Below are 19,294 nucleotides of genomic sequence, written 5' to 3' on the forward strand. Positions count from 1 at the left end.
CTGTAGTATTTAATACAGCAAACTGCAGACCCTCCCTGGTACTCCTGATGCCTCCATCCCCTGCCCTATTATTTCTTTATTTTTCCTTTAGCACTCAACATCTTCTTACTGTACCATACAGTTTATTCCTTATTATTGTTTCTCTCCCCAGTAGAATATCAGATCCAAGAGGGCAGGGCTGTTTGTTTCTTTTGCTCAGTGGTGTACTGCTATTGTCTACAACAGTGCCTAGCACATAGGCATAGGATACGTTCAATAACTATTTGTTGAATCAAAGAATGAATACATTTGAATGAAAGAAAAATGAAAGAATCGATATTTTATTTTTATGCCTCTGCCTCTGTCATTATATAAAAACATTGCATGATTATGAACCCTGTCAGAAATTACATAAAGTTCTTTTATATTACTAGAAATTGTTTTGTTGGATTTATGTGACAGTTTTATTGGAAAAGTCATACTCCAGGGTATAAAAATGAAAGCATTTTTCCCTGTAATTTACCCAAACATACTAAGATATTGTCCTTCCCTCCCTACTATCCCTATGGTGTCTTCTTGACTAGACTCTGTACTTTTTACAGCATTTTCTGGTAATTAGAACAGTTTTATTCTAGTCTTTGAAACTCAGCCCTATTCATCTTCAAAGTCTCCAGTGAAGCCTGATTCAGTACTCTTCTTCCCCCAACACAGTCTTAACCTCTGGCTCCAACACTTGGAGAGTCTCACTCTGAATATCTCTGCCCCTGCCCCCTCTCTTTTAAACACCAGCCACTAGGAGGAAGGATGAAAAAAGCTTAAGGTTCCTTATTCACCTGAACAAGGCTGCAGGACTTTGAATGTTGCTACCTTGGTGGTTGACATTGACTAGCCATTGGATGCCCTCTATGGGGGCAGGCATCCAAGTACTGGCTCTCTCTTGGCACACATGGGTTCTTCAAAGGGGCCTGTAGGGGCTCTTGCTGCACTGCTCCCTGACCAGGAAGTCTGTCTTCTCTTTGTGTCTTTTATCACCACACCCACTTCAGCTTTGCCTACAGAGAGTCCACCCTACAGCCCCTTTGTGCTGGGGTATGCTTGTCCACTGGACAGATTCTCAGATAGGATACCAGCAGGATCAAACACAAACAACTACAGTTTCTGTAATACATTTTTTTTTCTATTTTATTTTACTTTATTTTATTTTTAAATTTTATTTATTTATTTTTGTCTGCGTTGGGTCTTCGTTGCTGCGCGCAGGCTTTCTCTAGTTGCCGCGAGCGGGGACTACTCTTTGTTGCGGTGCGTGGGCTTCTCATTGCGGTGGCTTCTCTTGTTGCGGAGCACGGGCTCTAGGCACGCGGGCTTCGGTAGTTGTGGCTCACGGACTCTAGAGCACAATCTCAGTAGTTGTGGCGCACGGGCTTAGTTGCTCCGTGGCATGTGGGATCTTCCCCAACCAGGGCTTGAACCCGTGTTCTCTGCATTGGCAGGTGGATTCTTAACCACTGAGCCACCAGGGAAGCCCTGTAATACATTTTTTTAATTGAAAATGTCAAGCATTGTATAGAGTGTATTCTAATAAGAGTACACTAGTGTCCTAGTAAGAGTAACCAGCTCACAATTAGCCATTCTAATTATGAGTGGACTGAAACTGAAAAGTGTGAATAACTTTTATAATTTATGAGAAACAAATAACGCTTGTGACAAATGATATTTATGATTATGTTTGATGATCTTTTCCCTCAGCACATATTAGTTTGGTGAGAGTTAGAGACCAGGAATAAGCCCAGTTCTAGAAACAATCCCAGGATTAACAGATACGTGGATAATTGAAAACTTACAAAAGAGCGTGCCCATCTTACCAGCTGGGAAACTAGTTGACTAGAGTTGCAAACTGCAAGCAGATTTATTTCTAAACTGTCAGTTGTCCACATCTTACATGCAGACTTCTGTCTGTACGCCTCCTCTCTAATCTTCAGTGACATTTCTCCTGACTTTCCTCCCTTAAATAATCTATTTGTTATTAAATTGTGTCTATACTGTTATTTTAAGATAAGAAACAAATTTTAAAACTTCAAGCATTGGAATTATATAGTTTCTACTGAGGATTATGAAAAACCGGACAAGGTCTCTCCTATAACCATGTGCAACACACAGCAGGAGCAAAGCAAGTGCTTGTCGTGTGTGTAGCTACTTATTAATGAACTTCTGGAAATGCAGGAACTTTCTTTGAGATTTTGACAGGCTTGTGTGTTCACTGGTTTTTTTTTTTCTTCCAAGATAAGTACATCTTAAGAGATTTCTTAATAATAAAATTGAAAGCTCTTACAAGATGAGAAATAGAAAAGTCAGTTTTGCAGTAAAAGTATTAATTCACCTTATAGTCTCCATATTTAATGCATACATAATGCATTATGTTCCATGCTTAACATGTAGTTTGGATACATAAAGTTAGCTGTTGAAAATATGTTTTGGATAGATTGTTTTCCTTAAAAATTTTAGCTCTAATATTAAACTAATGTTAATATTAAATTAAATAATTTTGAACTTCATAAGTTATGCCCTATAAAAAACACTTTGCTTACTTCCAGAGTGGGACTTAACCATACTAATATTATATATTAAGAAAGAAAGTCAAACTAAGTGGAGGGAATTTGACAGATGCAGAAGATAAGTATTGAAATTTGTCAGGATTTTAGAGCACTACCCACAGGGACATTCCATAGACAAAACAGGCCCGTTGTCCTACACATATCTTGAAATAAATGTGTAGTTGACACAAATTATCTCCCATTTTGGTAGGAAGAATCTATAATAGTTTTGGAAAATAGTGCCATCTACGCAGGAAGTGTAGTCAAATATATCATCTTTACTCAGTGTTTTCCATGTCAGGAACTAATTAATTCCTAACACCAGAATTACAGTAGGGGCAAAGTCTGTCATGGAGGTGATAGAGACATATATAGTAATCTCCTAAGGTTGACGTTGAGACACCTGTACTTTAGTAGATACAGTCCTCGCAAGTAACTAGTCTTAAGAATTTATCCCCAACAGTGTGCATGTATCAGTAAACAGGACTCATCTGATGATGGCAGAGTATTTTATATACTTTCAGTATTAGAACATGAAGTCAAAGATTTTTTATAAAACAATTATTGCCTTATGGCAGCTATACAGATCTATAAATTGACTCTTTTGTCTCCTTGGAAAAAGCTGACATGAGATTTAAATGATGTGTATTTTTTTTTCTCCTAGTACACCACCAACAAAATCAATAAACCAAAAAGTAAAAGCCCGCTTCACAAATTCTGAGCATCGTCTACAGCTTATGCGGTGAGAGATGCAGCCACCATTCTCAAGTGATTCAAACAGAGTCAAATGGTGTTGAGCTAAATTATAACCCTACATGCGTATTGGTGAAATGAGATGCTGATCCACTTGCACACTAATGTGCTATTTTTAAGTCATGCATCATAGCATCTTCAAAGAGGCCTGTCATAATTATGATGGATTAGACTGCAGAGTCAGTCCTAGATGCAGTAATTGTTTCACAGATGCTGCCGATGTGACTTGAATTCATAATAAATTATTGTCAGAGAGGCGGGAGAAGGAACAAAATCAAATACCAAAGGAAAACTGCTGTGGCTAAAACCTGTTTTGGTCTTAGGAAACCAAAATGTTAGCTACTAGTCAAAAGGCTAGTATTTTCGACTGAGATAAACAGACTTCATAAACGTGTACCTCTGACACTGAGGATGCAGGTTGACATACTTGGCATTTTTACTTAAAGTTCTCAAGCTCTGTCTCAATATATTTCTTTCTCTCCCTCTCCCTAATAGCTTATGAAAAATCATTCAGGAGCATTAGCTGAAATCATAGAGTGACCATAACATATTCTTGCACATTTCTATTACCTGGTTATAATTTGACCTTTAGAATTTCCAGAAAAAAAAAAATTGGTGGTATTTATAGCAGACAAAACTACTCTTTTTGGTTCCTTAGAAGGCCATACTTCATGGGGTATATTAGACTGTTAGAATAAAGGGATAAACATAAATAATATGACTAGTAAGATCTAAATTATGACATTTTGAACTGTGATTTAATTAACACCTGTCGTTTAGGTAAATAATTTCTAAAACTGCCTCTTTAGGCTTTGACAAAATGCCAAAGCTGGTTTTAGAATTTGAGTGTTATATTTAGTCCATTCTTAAAGTTTAAGTCACATTCTTAAAGTTTAAGTTTAAGCCTTTTAGGTAAACCTATAAAGAAACTTCATGCTTTACCACAATCAAAAACAGTGCGTGTATGTGTGCGTGTATACAATTTAAGTAATGAGTTACTTATTACATTTTGATTAGGGAAGATAACAGAGCAGTTAAAGCAGATGAATATATGCCATGTCTTTTCCTAAATTAAGGATTCAATAGCCAGAAAAGTTTCCATAAGTCATTTATTGAACATTACTAGTTTTTTTAAAAACGCTTTGAGTTTTTTACATAGTCTCCTCTGTACCTGGTAACTACTGATATATATGCATTCTACTTAGGACACTAGTTCTTCTGCCTCACTGATGTCGATAGATATGTTTGGCGAACACTCATTGTCATTCTTTTAAAACTTAGTGGGACATGTATTTCTCTCTTATTATGGTAAGAGGAAAATGAAGTTAAATTTCATGAGAGAAATCTGGGTTGATGTCATGCAGACCCTGACAGCTGGAAGTGCTTTTCCCCTCTCCTGTACTCCTGTGGCACTTGAACAGTCACAATGTGTCACCGTAACCACAGTCCGGGGCAGTGCAGAACCTGTGCCTCTTTGTCTTTGCTCCACCCCAAAGCACTTGCACTGAGTGGGGATTCAACTGATGCTAGACTGAATACACAAATGAACTAATGCAAGTTGAGCTCCAGTTCTCTCAATGACATTACTAGGGAAAATTTATAAATTGTGCTCGGATATTTTAGAGAAAAATCATCAGCATCCCAGCGTCAATTAAAAAGGTAATCTAGAAAGGTAGCAAGGAAGGAATCAGAGTAACTCTGTGGCAACTTCCATGTACTAAATGTTTACATCTTCTTTTTTGTTCTATTCCAATTCACACAAAGAAACAATACCTTGATGAAATACATGCACAATGCCTTTAATCATGCTAATAATTACAATCCTACAGATATGTAAAAAGAATACTTTATTTTTTTATCTAAGCCTGAAAAAAACTAAAATGTTGGCAAAATGTGAATTTATTAACAAAATAAAACCTACTCCTTGAATTATGCATTTTTCTTAATATTATGTGGCAGGAAGAGCTTCTGTGGAGCTGCCAGTCTAGACCCTGTGGGAGCAATTATTTTGATGCCTAACTTGAGCAAATTGCTCAGTTTTTACATCTGTAAAATGAGAGAGTGAAACTAGATTCTTTCTTTTGCTCTGAAATGTTTTGTACATTGTTACAACCATGAACTTCACATTTATCACTCATTTTGAATAAGTAATTTTAAAATTTCTTAGCCTCCCAAAAGTTTAAAATGCTGTTCAGTAATTCTATGGGCAAGAGCGCTTTGTCCACTACTATTCTGGAAACAAGGAAGACTACCCAACTAATATGGCATGTATTTGTTCCTGGGAAACTTTCATTCTATTTCCAAAAAAGAAGAAAAGAAAGAAATATGATTTGTTAATATTTTGGTAGCCCTAACAGTAGTGTACCTAGAACCAGCTCTTAACAGTTTGCAAGAGCAGATTGTGAAGTTTTCAGGAATTTTGTGAGCTGGCGGTTGATAGCTTGAAATCAGCCATCATCTGTAAGAACATCTCTTAAGGAATATGTTAAAAGCTCGCTGTTCACTTTAAAACTGTAACTAAATGCTATAACATCAAGTGTTGACACCATGAAAAACATCACCGGGTAAGCTTAACCAAGCATCCTTTCCAGGTTTACCAAAGGCTCTTCTGCCTATGCCCTTGCATAGAAACTTCATAACAGTTTTAAGAAAATATTAGTGCCTTAGTTTTGATTGGCCAGTGTCCTTGTAGGTGAGTCATTGTCCCTATTGTAAAAATTGAGTCTTGTTCTAAAATGAAAATTCTCTCTCCTGATTTTTAGAGATATAAATTTATTTGGCATTAACTATATTACAATTTTATTTGGTATAAATTACCATATACAAACCTCCAAGAGCTGGCATTACTTTAAAAACATTTGAATACTGTTAACAGTATGGAGGTTCCTTAAAACACTAAAAATGTAATTACCATATGACCCAGCAATCCCACTACTGGGCATATACCCTGAGAAAACCATAATTCAAAAAGACACATGTACCACAATGTTCATTGCAGCACTATTTACAGTAGCCAGGTTGGAAACAACCTAAATGTCCAACAACAGGTGAATGGATAAAGAAGGTATGGTACATATATACAATGCAATATTACTCAGCCATAAAAAGGAAGGAAATTGGGTCATTTGTAGAGATGTGGATGGGCCTAGAGCCTGTCATGCAGAGTGAAGCAAGTCAGAAAGAGAAAAACAAATATCGTACATCAGTGCATATATGTGGAATCTAGAAAAATGCTACAGATGAACCTGTTTGCAAGGCAGGAATAGAGACGCAGATGTAGAGAACTGACATGTGGACATGGTGGGGAAGGGGAGGGTAGGACGAACTGGGAGATTAGGATTGACATACCCTACCATGTGTAAAATAAGTAGCTAGTGGGAATCTGCTCTATAGCACAGGGAGCTCAGCTTGGTGCTCTGTGATAACCTAGATGGGTGGGATGGGGGGGAGGGAGGTCCAAGAGGGAGGGGATATATGTACACATATAGCTGTATCACTTTGTGGTACAGCAGAAACTAACACAACATTCTAAAGTAATTATACTCCAATAAAAAAAAATTGAACAGTTTCACAATGGAATAGTATCCTGATTAGTACTATACATCATATTAATTATATGTTCTCTAGTGTAGGAAAAAATGAAGGATATTTCATTTGAATCTCAAATCAATTATGAGAATTCAAAATATTTCTGATATCAGTCATGTAAAAGAGCAGATATGAATGAATAAAAACTCTATTTCTGTTCTTAGTCTCTGAGGAGCAAAAGGAATGCCACACAAAAATATCTCTATAGCAAAAATGTACATTCATTCAAAAAAAAAAAAAAAAGTAGTTAAACTATGGAGAAAGTTTCCCTATTCCCCTCAATTTGTAAAAATAGCCTGTTAACTCTATTTTCACAGATTAGCAGGTAGATATCTACAAAAAATTATCTTGGAAGATTTTTTTTGTCTTATATATAAATTATTGACTTTTGTAAGCTTGAAAAAACTTTGTCTATTTATAGACACTGTAAAACTTATAGCATGAAAGCTTTTTCAATATTTCTACAGTGATCAAAATGAACAGGTCTCATTTCTTTCTTTTTTCATTAAAAATACATAATGCTTCCAATATCAGTATAAAAGCACTAGGTGATTATAAGAGTGCTGTTGCAAGAAGGTTACTGGATTGTGTAATATTCTGGGGCGTATACACAAAAAGTGTGGTTTGGCCATACTGAAGTCAAAGAAAATATTTCTTTTTTCTCCCTCTAAAATGGCACTTTATTGGTTTAAATATTCTGAATTAGATTCATAGACCAATAACAAATAATCCTCAAATAACAAGTTATCCTCATCCAAAAATGGAAATATAATATACAATTTTCCTGTCCTCCCTGAAAAAGTTAACCATTTAACTTTTTACATCTGATGGTTGTATTCAGTAAAGGAATTGCTGTCATGGACAGAATAGTTCTAATAATAGAATTAAATTAGTGTTTAAAAATGGCTATTGTGTTTAAAACTCCATATTGAAAAAAATTTCATTTAAGTCACCTTCATTCTTCTTAGAAGCTATTATTATGCTCATAAAAGATTTGCAAACTCCATCCATTGTAATTCTGCCCTTGACACTTTGAAGAATGTCCAAATTATGTGGTATGGATCATAATAGAGAGTAATATGTTAAATACTTTATATATAAATATTTTTATCTAAAAAATTAAGTAGGACAATATATATTGTATACAGAGACTACAAGTTTTATATAATATATAACAACATAATGTACAAGTAAATACATTTTGTTTGGTGTATGTGTAAATCAATTTTACAGTTGCCAAAGGGAAGCATTTTTTGCTGTAGTGTTCAGAAAGCTAATTGACCTAGTCTATGAAGAATTATCTAAGCTTATGTCTATGCTTCTTACTTAGTTTTTTAAATTGAAGTATAGTTATTTTACAGTGTTGTGTTAGTGTCAAATGTACAGCAAAGTGATTAAGTTATACACATACATACATATATATATATTCTTTTTCAGATGCTTTTCCACCATAGGTTATTCTAGGACAGTGAGTCTAGTTCCTCGTACTATATGTTAGGTCCTTGTTTACCTATTTTATATATAGTAGTGTGTACATCCCAATCTCCCCTACCCCACCCTTCCACCCCCACCCCCCTGCTATTCCCTTTGGTAGCCATAAGTTTGTGAGCCTATTTCTGTTTTGTAAATAAGTTCATTTGTATCATTTTTTAAGATTCCACTTATAAGTAACACCATATGATATTTGTCTTTCTCTGTCTGACTTACTTCACTTAGTATATGATAATCTCTAGGTCCCATCCATGTTGCTGACATTATTTCATTCTTTTTTAATGCCCGAGTAGTATTCCATTGTATATATGTACCACATCTTCTTTATCCATTCATCTGTCGATGGACATTTAGGTTGCTTCCATGTCTTGGCTATTGTAAATAGTGCTGCTGTTAACATTGGGGTGCACGTATCTTTTTGAATTAGAGTTTTCTCTGGATATGTGCCCAGGAGTGGGACTGCTGTATCATGTGGTAGTTCTATTTTTAGTTTTTTAAGGACCCTCCATACTGTTCTCCATAGTGGCTATACCAATTTACATTCCCGCCAACAGTGTAGAAGGGTTCCCTTTTCTCCACACCCCCTCTAGCATTTATTATTTGTAGACTTTTTGATGATGGCCATCCTGACCTGTGTGAGGTGAAACTTCATTGTAGTTTTGATTTGCATTTCTCTAATAATTAGCAATGTTGAGCATTTTTTCATGTGCCTATTGACCATTTGTATATCCTCTTTGGAGAAATGTCTATTTAGGTCTTCTGCCCACTTTTTTATTGGGTTGCTTGAGATTTTTTTTTTTTTTTAATTAAGCTATATGAGCTGTTTGTACATTTTGGAAATTAAACCCTTGTTGCATCCTTTGCGAATATTTTCCCCCATTCTCTAGGCTGTGGGCTAAGGAAGTCTTTAGGTAGCCTGTCTGCTGATGGGTGGGGCTGTGTTCCCACCCAGTTAGTTGTTTGGCCTGAGGCGTCCCAGCACTGGAGCCTGCAGGCTATTGAGTGGGGCAGGGTCTTGGTGCCAAAATGTCAGTCTCTGGGAGAGCTCATGCAGATGAATTCCCCCCTCTCTATCCACCACCAGTCCCCAGGAGTTCCTCCAAGACCAGCAGATAGGTCTGTCCCAGGCTCCTATCAAATTGCTGCTTTTACCCTGGGTCCCGGTGCACATGAGATTTTGTGTGCACCCTTTAAGAGTGAAGCCTCTATTTCCCCCAATCCTGGGGAGCTCCTGCAGTCAAGCCCTGCTGGCCTTCAAAACCAAATGCTCTGGGGGGCTCCTCTTCCCTGTGCTGGACCCCCAGGCTGAGGGGCTCAGAACTCACTCCTGTGGGAGAACCTCTGTAATATAATTATTCTCCAGTTTGTGGGTCATTCACCTTGGGGGGGGTATGGGATTTGATTACATTGGAAGTTCGCCTCTTCTACCAGTCTCTTTGTGGCTCCGTCTTTATGTCTTTAGCTGCAGAGGATCTTTTCTGGTAGGTTTCAGTCTTTTTCAAGGATGGTTTTTCTGCAGATTGTTGTGATTTTGGTGTGCTCTTAAGAGGAGGTGATGTTAGGGTCCTTCTATTTCACCATCTTGGCCACTCTCCTATGCTTCTTAATTTTTGAAAAGTGGTAATGCCCCTGATTTTGGAGAAGCTCCTTACATCAAAGACTACAAATCAATTTTCATGATTCTGGAAACCAAAGGTTTTTTTTATGAAAGGTTATTGATAATTAAGACTATTAGTTTAGCTCAGAGCTACCCAATAGAAATACAACATAAGCCACATACCGCATTTAAAATTTTCCAGTACTGACATTAAAACAAGTAAAAAGATACACATGAAATTTAATGATATATTTTTTACTTATTATGTCCAATATAACATTGTTTCAGCATGTAATAAACATTTTAAAAAATTGAGTTATTTTATGTTTTTTGGTCCACACTAAGGTCTTTGAAATCCAGTATGTATATATACTTACAGAACATCTCAGTTTGGGCTAAGCACGTTTCAAAGGCTCACTGGCCATTTGTGACTAGTGACTGTGCACATCTAGCCCATCTCTTAACATTTGAGAGGAGGTAGGTCTAGCAGAAATAAAGATATCACTTTGTTCTGTTATTTTTATTTGTCATTAGGAATTGTGACTTTTTTTTTTTTTAAACATGAAGCTTCATGAAACAATGAACTCTTTTTTTTTTTTAACTATAAATCCCATAGATTTTTTTTTTTTTTTTTTTTTTTTTTTTTGGCTGTGTTGGGTCTTCGGTTCGTGCGAGGGCTTTCTCTAGTTGCGGCAAGTGGGGGCCACTCTTCATCGCGGTGCGCGGGCCTTTCACTATCGCGGCCCCTCCCGTTGCGGGGCACAGACTCCAGACGCGCAGGCTCAGTAGTTGTGGCTCACGGACCCAGCTGCTCCGTGGCATGTGGGATCTTCCCAGACCAGGGCTCGAACCCGTGTCCCCTGCATTAGCAGGCAGACTCTCAACCACTGCGCCACCAGGGAAGCCCGTGACCTTTTGATTTAAGTTTTATTTATTAATATACATGCCTAAAAGTTCCAAAATGACACAGTTAAAAACAATCTCCCTCTCAGTGCTATTCTCCAGCCTCTCCATTCCTTTTCCTGGAGGCAAAGTATTATAACCAGTTTGTTGTATATTCTCCCAGAGCTGATTTTATTTTTATTTTTGTAAAGGTACAGGTTGTGGCATTCTTAAACATACTGTTCTGCAGCTTTCTTTATTTCATTTAATTACTTGGAAATACTTCATCTGAAAATATAGGTTGTTTCCAAACTTTGCTAGTGCAAAACACTGTGCATACATGGCTTAACAAATATGTGCATATTTGTTAGATGAGCGTTTAAAACTGAAGGATCAAAGGAAGTTTCTACGAAATTCTGTAGATATTGCTAAACCCTCCTGTATGGTATTTGTATTAGTTTTGGCTCCTGAGAACCATGCGACAGCATGTCTGTTTCCCCCATATGCTTGCCAATGTAGTGTATTATTAAAGTTTTTGTTCGTTGCCAATTTGAAAAAAAAAACTGTATCTTGTTGCAGTCTTAATTTGCATTTCTTTTTATAAGTTATGATGGACATTTAAAAAATATTTAACAGCCACTTGCATTTCATTTTCTGTGAACTGTCCATGTCCTTGGCTCATTTTTCCTGTTTGATGGTTGGTCTTTTCCCTGTCAATTTGTATGAGTCCTATATATTAAGTATTATGTAACTTTTAACTTTGCTATGGGTTTATTTTTACATGCACAAATTTTATTGAACTTCCTCATCTCTTATGGCTTCTAGATTTTGTGTCACAAAGAACTTGTCCAGTCATTAGATTGTTTTTTTTAAGTTTTCTCAGGCTGTTTTTAATTTTTTTAGGGTTTTGTTTTCCATATTCAGAATTTAAATCCATCTAGAATACATTTTGGTATAAGATGTAAGGGACCGATCCAACTGTATCATTTTTTCAGAAGACTATTCCATTGTTCTAATATATTTATTTGAAATGCCATCATTACCTCATACTATATTTCTATGTGTGTTTGAATCTATTTCTGGACATTCTATTCTATTCCATTGGTCTTATAAACACTCTATTATCTATTTATGTACAAGTACAAGCTGTTTTAAGTACAGTAGAGCTTTTGTTGCTTTTTAATATCTTTCCATTTGGCTCCCGCCCTGCCCAAGCCCCATTATGATTCTCTTTCAGATTATTCCTGGTTATCCAGTTTGTTTATTTTTCCACATGAACTTTAGCGTCAGCTTCTTAATTCCTCAACCCATTCTTCTAGTATTTTTATGAAAGTACATTAAATGAATAGATTAATTTGACAACTATACAAGAACATATTATATCTTTCTACTTGTTTTGTTTTCGTGTTTGTGTATCCCTCAGTATTGTTTTAACGTTTTATTCAGATAGGTCTTTCACATTTCTTTTTAAGTTTATTCTTAGTATTTTTAAAATATTTTTTCTATTACAGTTTTTTATTCCACCATAGCTTCTGACTGGCTGTTGATTTTTATTCTAGCTACTTTACTGTCATCTGTAACAGTTTTTCAGTTGATTCTCTTAGTTGGCCAGTATACAATCTTATTCTCTGCAAATGATAACTTTAGTGTTGCTTCCCAGTGTTTGTTTCTTCCTCTGTTTCATTTGTCTTGGTTAGTAAGCAATGGCTATTTTAATAGAGCTTTTTTATAGCCCAAAGGGAAAATAGTCTTTTTTTTTTTTTTTTTTTTTTTTTGGCCATATTGGGTCTTCGCTGCTGCGCACGGGCTTTCTCGAGTTGCGGCGAGCGGGGGCTACTCTTCATTGCGGTGGGTGGGCTTCTCATAGCAGTGGATTCTCTTGTTGTGGAGCACAGGCTCTAGGTGCGTGGGCTTCAGTAGTTGTGGCACACGGGCTCAGTAGTTGTGGCTCACGGGCTCTAGAGCACAGGCTCAATAGTTGTGGTGCATGGGCTTAGTTGCTCCGCGGCATGTGGGATCTTCCCAGACCAGGGCTCGAACACGTGTCCCCTGCATTGGCAGGCAGATTCTCAACCACTGCGCCACCAGGGAAGCCCGGGAAAATAGTCTTGATTTTTTTTTTCTACTTATAGCCTTAAAATAAATTTAATGAGAAAAACTTTGGGAAAATAAAGCATGACTCTATAATGAATGGGGCAGCATTCACTTTATATAATGGATTATTTTTGCTTTTTTAGTGCCCATTTCTTCCTGCTTTCCCTATCATTTGGACTTTGAAATCTCCATCAGTATTGATCTCAAAAATGTTTGAATGAATGACTGAATAAAGAAATGATCACAAGATGAGCAAATTTATATCAATCTGGTGAAACTGATTGGATACTCAGTCTAAGCACAAAAATAAACAGAGTAGGATATTTTACTTTTTTTTTATTTTTTTTTTAAAAGGAATTCCTTTATTTTTATTTTTTATTTATTTTATTTATTTATTTATTTTTGGCTGTGTTGAGTCTTCGTTTCTGTGCGAGGGCTTTCTCCAGTTGTGGCAAGCGGGGGCCACTCTTCATCGCGGTGCGCGGGCCTCTCACTGTCGCGGCCTCTCTTGTTGCGGAGCACAGGCTCTAGAGTGCAGGCTCAGTAGCTGTGGCTGACAGGCCTAGTTGCTCCGCGGCATGTGGGATCTTCCCAGACCAGGGCTCGAACCCGTGTCCCCTGCATTGGCAGGCAGATTCTCAACCACTGCGCCACCAGGGAAGTCCCAGAGTAGGATATTTTTAAGGAATTCACAGTCCAGTAAGAGAGAGTAAACAAAATACAGTTGAATGTGATATGCTCAGCAGTAGACCATATACAAGATCAAAAAACAGGATAAAACTGGGAGTGAGTAATTCTTTTGGAAAATCAAGGAAAAAATTCTAGGGGAGGTGATCTGAGACAGTTGTAGCCAGACACAGGAGTCACAGGGCACAGTAAGAGGACTAAGAAGGCCTTCTAGGCAGATAATACAACAGCATGGAGGTCTGAAACAGCTTACAATGTTTGGGTGTTTATAAGCTGTTGTTATAGTTGGAGTATAATCTGTGGGAGGAAGTAGGAGGACAGAAAAATAGACACCTGCGTATGAAAAACCATTTATATTAGGCAGGAATTCTCAAAAGAAGTAGGCAGCCAGATATTGTAGAGGAAAATATAGAATCACTTAGAAAAGGCATTTTATAAACTACATTTGCACCCCTCCCCCCTCCCTTGGAATGTCAACACTGCAGAGACTGTGCCTTATCTTCCAGGTGTATTTGGGTAGAGTTTGAGAACTACTAATGCAGGCAATATGGAGTCAATAAAGTGTGTTAAGAAGGGTATGACATCAGATTTGCCTTTTAGAACATTCCCTTTGAAAACAGTTTGAAGGATCCTTGAAGGACTGGGGAGAGGACAGGCTGGGCTCGGGAGAAATCTTTAAAAAGCTATTACAGTAGATAATGAAGCAAGATAATGTAGATCTGGCTACCAAGTGGCAGTGAAGATAATTCAAGGAATACATAGGAAATGGAATTGATAGAACTTAGCAAATGATTGGATATTGAAGGTGCTAGAGAAGAAAGAAAGGAGGTCGTCTTTCTCTATTTTTAGCATTTTGACAAAAAAAATTATTTGGGAAGGAAGTTGATACTATTTACTAATACAGTATGAACTTCCCACATTAGCTGGTGATTTTGATCTTTGTTTACTGTGACCATAAATATTTCAGAGTTGCTGGTAAGACAAGAATAATCATTTCCTGAGTAGCTCTTGGTTGTCACTCCGAGACATGAAAAAGAGTATCACAGTTTACTATGTCTAGGAATTCCAGTATTATTAATGCCACTATTCTTCTCTAAGGTGTACTGTTAGTGTTAGATATATATTAATGTACTTTAATTTTTGTTTCCATACACTTTAGAATTCATTCAGAGGGCAGCCTTGTGGATGGCCCCGAAGCAAGCCTGATGGAACAGGATAGAACGAACCATGTTGAGGGCAACAGACTGAGTCCATTCCTGATACCGTCTTCTTCTCCCATTTGCCAGACAGAACCTCTGGCTATAAAGCTCCAGAATGGAAGCCCATTAATGAAGAGACCTTATCCAGAAGTAAATGGAGACACCAAGTGGCAGTCTTTCAAGAGTTATTATGGAATACCCCACATGAAAGGAAGCCAGAATAGTCGCGTGAGTCCGGACTTTATACAAGAAAGTAGAGGGTATTCCAGATGTTTGCAAAACGGAGGGATAAAACGCACAGTCAGTGAACCTTCTCTCTCTGGGCTCCATCAGAACAAGAAACTGAAACAAGACCAAAAGGCCAATGGAGAAAGAAAGAACTTCGGGGAAAGCCAAGAAAGAAATCCAGGCAAAGGCAGCAGTCAACCAAATGTCTCCGATGTGAGTGATAAGAGAGAATCTGTTAGCTCTGAAGCCCAAGAAAATGAAGTTAAAGATTTCACTGGTTTTTCATCACATAACTGCAGTGGATCTGAAAATCCAGAGCTTCAGATTCTGAACCAACAGGAGGGGAAAAATGCTAAGTACCACGACAAGAACATTGTATTACTTCTTAAAAATAAGGCAGTGCTAATGCCTAATGGTGCTACAGTTTCTGCCTCTTCCATGGAAAACACACGTGGTGAACTCCTGGAAAAAACACTGTCTCAATATTATCCAGATTGTGTTTCCATCGCGGTGCAGAAAACCACATCTCACATACATGCCATTAACAGTCAGGCTACTAATGAGTTGTCCTGTGAGATCACTCACCCATCGCATACCTCAGGGCAGATCAATTTCCCACAGACCTCGAACTCTGAGCTGCCTCCAGAGCCAGCTGCAGTGGTGACCGAGGCCTGTGATGCCGATAGTGCCAGTAAACCAGCTGCAATGCTAGGGACCTGTCCCTTTCAGAAACCAGAACAACGAAAGTCAGTTTTTGAGATACGCCCATCTCCGGCAGAAAACAGTAACATCCAAGGAACCACAAAGCTAGTATCTGGTGAAGAATTCTGTTCAGGTTCCAGCAGCAATTTGCAGGCTCCTGGTGGCAGCTCTGAACGGTATTTAAAGCAAAATGAAATGAATGGTGCTTACTTCAAGCAAAGCTCAGTGTTCACTAAGGATTCCTTTTCTGCCACTACCACACCACCACCATCACAATTGCTTGTTTCTCCCCCTCCTCCTCTTCCGCAGGTTCCTCAGCTTCCTTCTGAAGGAAAAAGCACTCTGAATGATGGAGTTTTGGAAGAACACCATCACTACCCCAACCAAAGTAACACAGCTCTTTTAAGGGAAGTGAAAATAGAGGGTCAACACGAGGCACCGCCATCCCAGAGTCCTACTCCCTCTACACAAGTATCCAACCCCTCTCCGATGCTTCCAGAAAGGCCTCAGAATTATTGTGTTAACAAGAATGGCATACGGACTCCAGGGACAATGACGGTTCCATTGTGTTCTGAGAAAACAAGACAACTCTCAGAACATCTCAAACATAACCCACCAATTCTTGGTAGCAGTGGAGATGCACAGGATCACTGCCAGCAGTTGATGGGACACAAAGAGCAAGAGCTCTTCAAGAGTCAAGACAAGGAACAAACACGAGACCCTGTGCTCCCAACACAGCCCTATCTGAAACCAGGATGGATTGAATTGAAGGCCCCTCACTATCGTCAGGCAGAATCCCATCTAAAATGTAATGAGGCAACCCTGCGGTCAATTCTTCAGTATCATCAGTCCAACCCCTCCCATCAAATGACCTCCAAACAATACACTGGAAATTCCAACGTGCCTGGGGGGCTCCCAGGGCAAGCTTACACCCAGAAAATAATGCAGCCGGAGCAGAGGCCACCAAGGTACCAAGCTGAGATGAATCAAGGGCAGTCTCAAGGTACAGTGGACCAGCATCTCCAGTTCCAAAAACCCTCACTCCAGGTGCACTTCTCCAAGACAGACCCTTCACCCGAAGCTCACAGACAGTCAGTCTGTGCCCTGAGGTGTCACTTCCAGCAAAGACCAGATCCCCAAACTGAGAAACTCATGCCCCCAACATTAAAACGGCACTTGAATCAACAGGCTTCCGAGACTGACCCATTCTCAAACTCACACCTTTCGCAACATAAGCCTCATAAGCAGGCAGCACAAACACAACCATCCCAGACTCCACATCTCTCTCAAAACCAGCAACAGCAGCAAAAATTACAGATGAAGAATAAAGAACAAATGCCTCAGACCTTTTCTCATCCCCAAGGCAACAGTGATCAGCAAAGAGAAGGATCATTCTTTAGCCAGATTAAAGTAGAAGAATGCTTTCGTGGTGAAGATCAACATTCAAAATCAAGTGAGTTCCAGACTCATAATCCCCAAGTGGGACTGGAGCAAGTACAGAATATGAATAGTGTAAATTCCCCCTATGGTCAGATCTTGAAGTCAAATGCAAGCAAAGTGCAGATTTCTTGTTCAAACAATATACACGTAGTTGCAGAAAATAAAGAACAGACTGTAAATTCTGAACTCTTTGCGGGAAACAAGATCCCAAACTTGCATCACATGCAATATTTTCCAAATAATGTGACCCCAAAGCAAGATGTTCTTCACAGGTGCTTTCAAGAACAAGAACAGAAGTCTCAACAAGCTTCAGTTCTACAGGGATATAAAAATAGAAACCAAGATATGTCTAGTCAACAAGCTGCACAGCTCGCTCAGCAAAGGTACCTGATGCAAAACCAAGCAAATGCGTTCCCTTTGCCCAGTCAGGCAGGAAGTCACATTCAGACCCTGCCCCAGAAGGACATCCAAAAGCATGCTGCTCTAAGGTGGCACCTTTTGCAGAAGCAAGAACAGCAGCAAACACAACAACTCCAAGCCGAGTCTTGCCATAGTCAGATGCAAAGGCCAATTAAGGTCGAACCTGGATCCAAGCCCCACGCCTGTATGCGCCTCATGTCAGCACAGCCAGAAAACACAATGTGGAAAAAGATACCCAAGCAAGAGATTCCACCTCCGAGCTGTGATAACATGCAGCAGCGGAGCATCCTTGAGACCATGGAGCAGCATCTGAAGCAATTTCAGGTCAAATCATTATTTGACCATAAGGCTCTTGCTCTAAAATCACAGAAGCAAGTAAAAGTAGAAATGTCAGGGCCAGTCACAGTTTTAACTAGACAAACCACTGCTGCAGAACTTGATAGCCACACCCCAGCTTTAGAGCAGCAAGCAATGCCTTCCTCAGAAAAGACACCAACCAAAAGAACAGCTGGTTCTGTTCTCAATAATTTTTTAGAGTCACCTTCCAAATTACTAGATACTCCTATAAAAAATTTATTGGATACACCTGTCAAGACTCAGTATGATTTCCCATCATGCAGATGTGTAGGTAAGTGCCAGAAATGTACTGAGACACATGGTGTTTATCCAGAATTAGCAAATTTATCTTCAGATATGGGATTTTTCTTTCTTTTTAAAAATTTTGAGTCTGGCAGCAATTTGTGAAGGCTCATAAAAACCTGAAGCTTACATTTCTTGTCTTTAAATTACAGATGCTTGTGCTGTGCAAGAGAGAACTTCACTTACATTCAGTTTTTCAAAAAAATTAAAAAATTGTGCATGCTCATTTGTCCCTCCCTTCAAACCGTTTAAAATATAAAGGTATCTGTTTTAGCCGAATCAATCTAGTTAACTCTTTGTATATCATCTCCTGGAGAGATAGCCAGGCAGTAAAAACACCTTGTTAAAATGAGAAAATAACTGCCATGTGCAAACTAATGTAGGAGCTTTTAATATTTTTTAATTCAAGATTGAATGTATTAGTAGTTTTACAAGATTAACTTTTATAATAGATAACGGGACATTATCATCTTCTGTCTTGGTGACTTAGGGGAAATTTTAATGCCAAAGTTCTGAATATTCATAAAGTTGCCCTTTCTCCGTGTATACATTTGAAACATTGTGTGATTTATATTTGATATTTTCTCTTTAAAAGTTTCATCTTTTTGATAGAAAATATGGTATTTCCCTTTCTTTTTTTAAACAAGCATCTTTTTGTTAAAATTCAAGATGCATGATAGGTCTGTTGGAATAGGGAAATTTTTTGCTGATTGATGCAGATATATATGTATATATATATATAAATACATATATATATATATATATATATATATAGATGAAGATCTTAATTATAGCTACTCAGCTTGGATACAGTAGAAGACATTTGTAAAAACCAGCGTTCAACTAATGTGGCTAATGGTCCACCCACTTTATGTTATTCCTCTTAAAATGGAACACTCCACATTTTATAGAAGGATGGAGGGAAGACCCATACTGCCCCTTTGTGTGTGGGTAATATTATTGCCTCACTGACCTAATGTGCCACACATGTCATAGACAACATT

At 38.1% G+C, this 19,294-nt stretch overlaps 1 protein-coding gene across 3 annotated transcripts in view; it reads left to right on the forward strand.

Moving 5' to 3' along the window:
• The window catches only part of TET2 (tet methylcytosine dioxygenase 2), a 135,819-nt gene that overhangs the window by 81,095 nt on the left and 35,430 nt on the right, over positions 1 to 19,294 (forward strand). For all 3 annotated transcript variants that reach the window (XM_007190980.2, XM_007190981.2, XM_057546944.1), the window contains exon 3: positions 14,822 to 18,279. In XM_007190980.2, the coding sequence (XP_007191042.2) occupies positions 14,868 to 18,279 (3,412 nt within the window). In that variant the 5' untranslated portion in view covers positions 14,822 to 14,867. The remainder of the gene's footprint in view (positions 1 to 14,821; positions 18,280 to 19,294) is intronic.

The sequence above is a fragment of the Balaenoptera acutorostrata genome, chromosome 5, assembly GCF_949987535.1.
Source record: "Balaenoptera acutorostrata chromosome 5, mBalAcu1.1, whole genome shotgun sequence".
NCBI lineage: Eukaryota > Metazoa > Chordata > Mammalia > Artiodactyla > Balaenopteridae > Balaenoptera > Balaenoptera acutorostrata.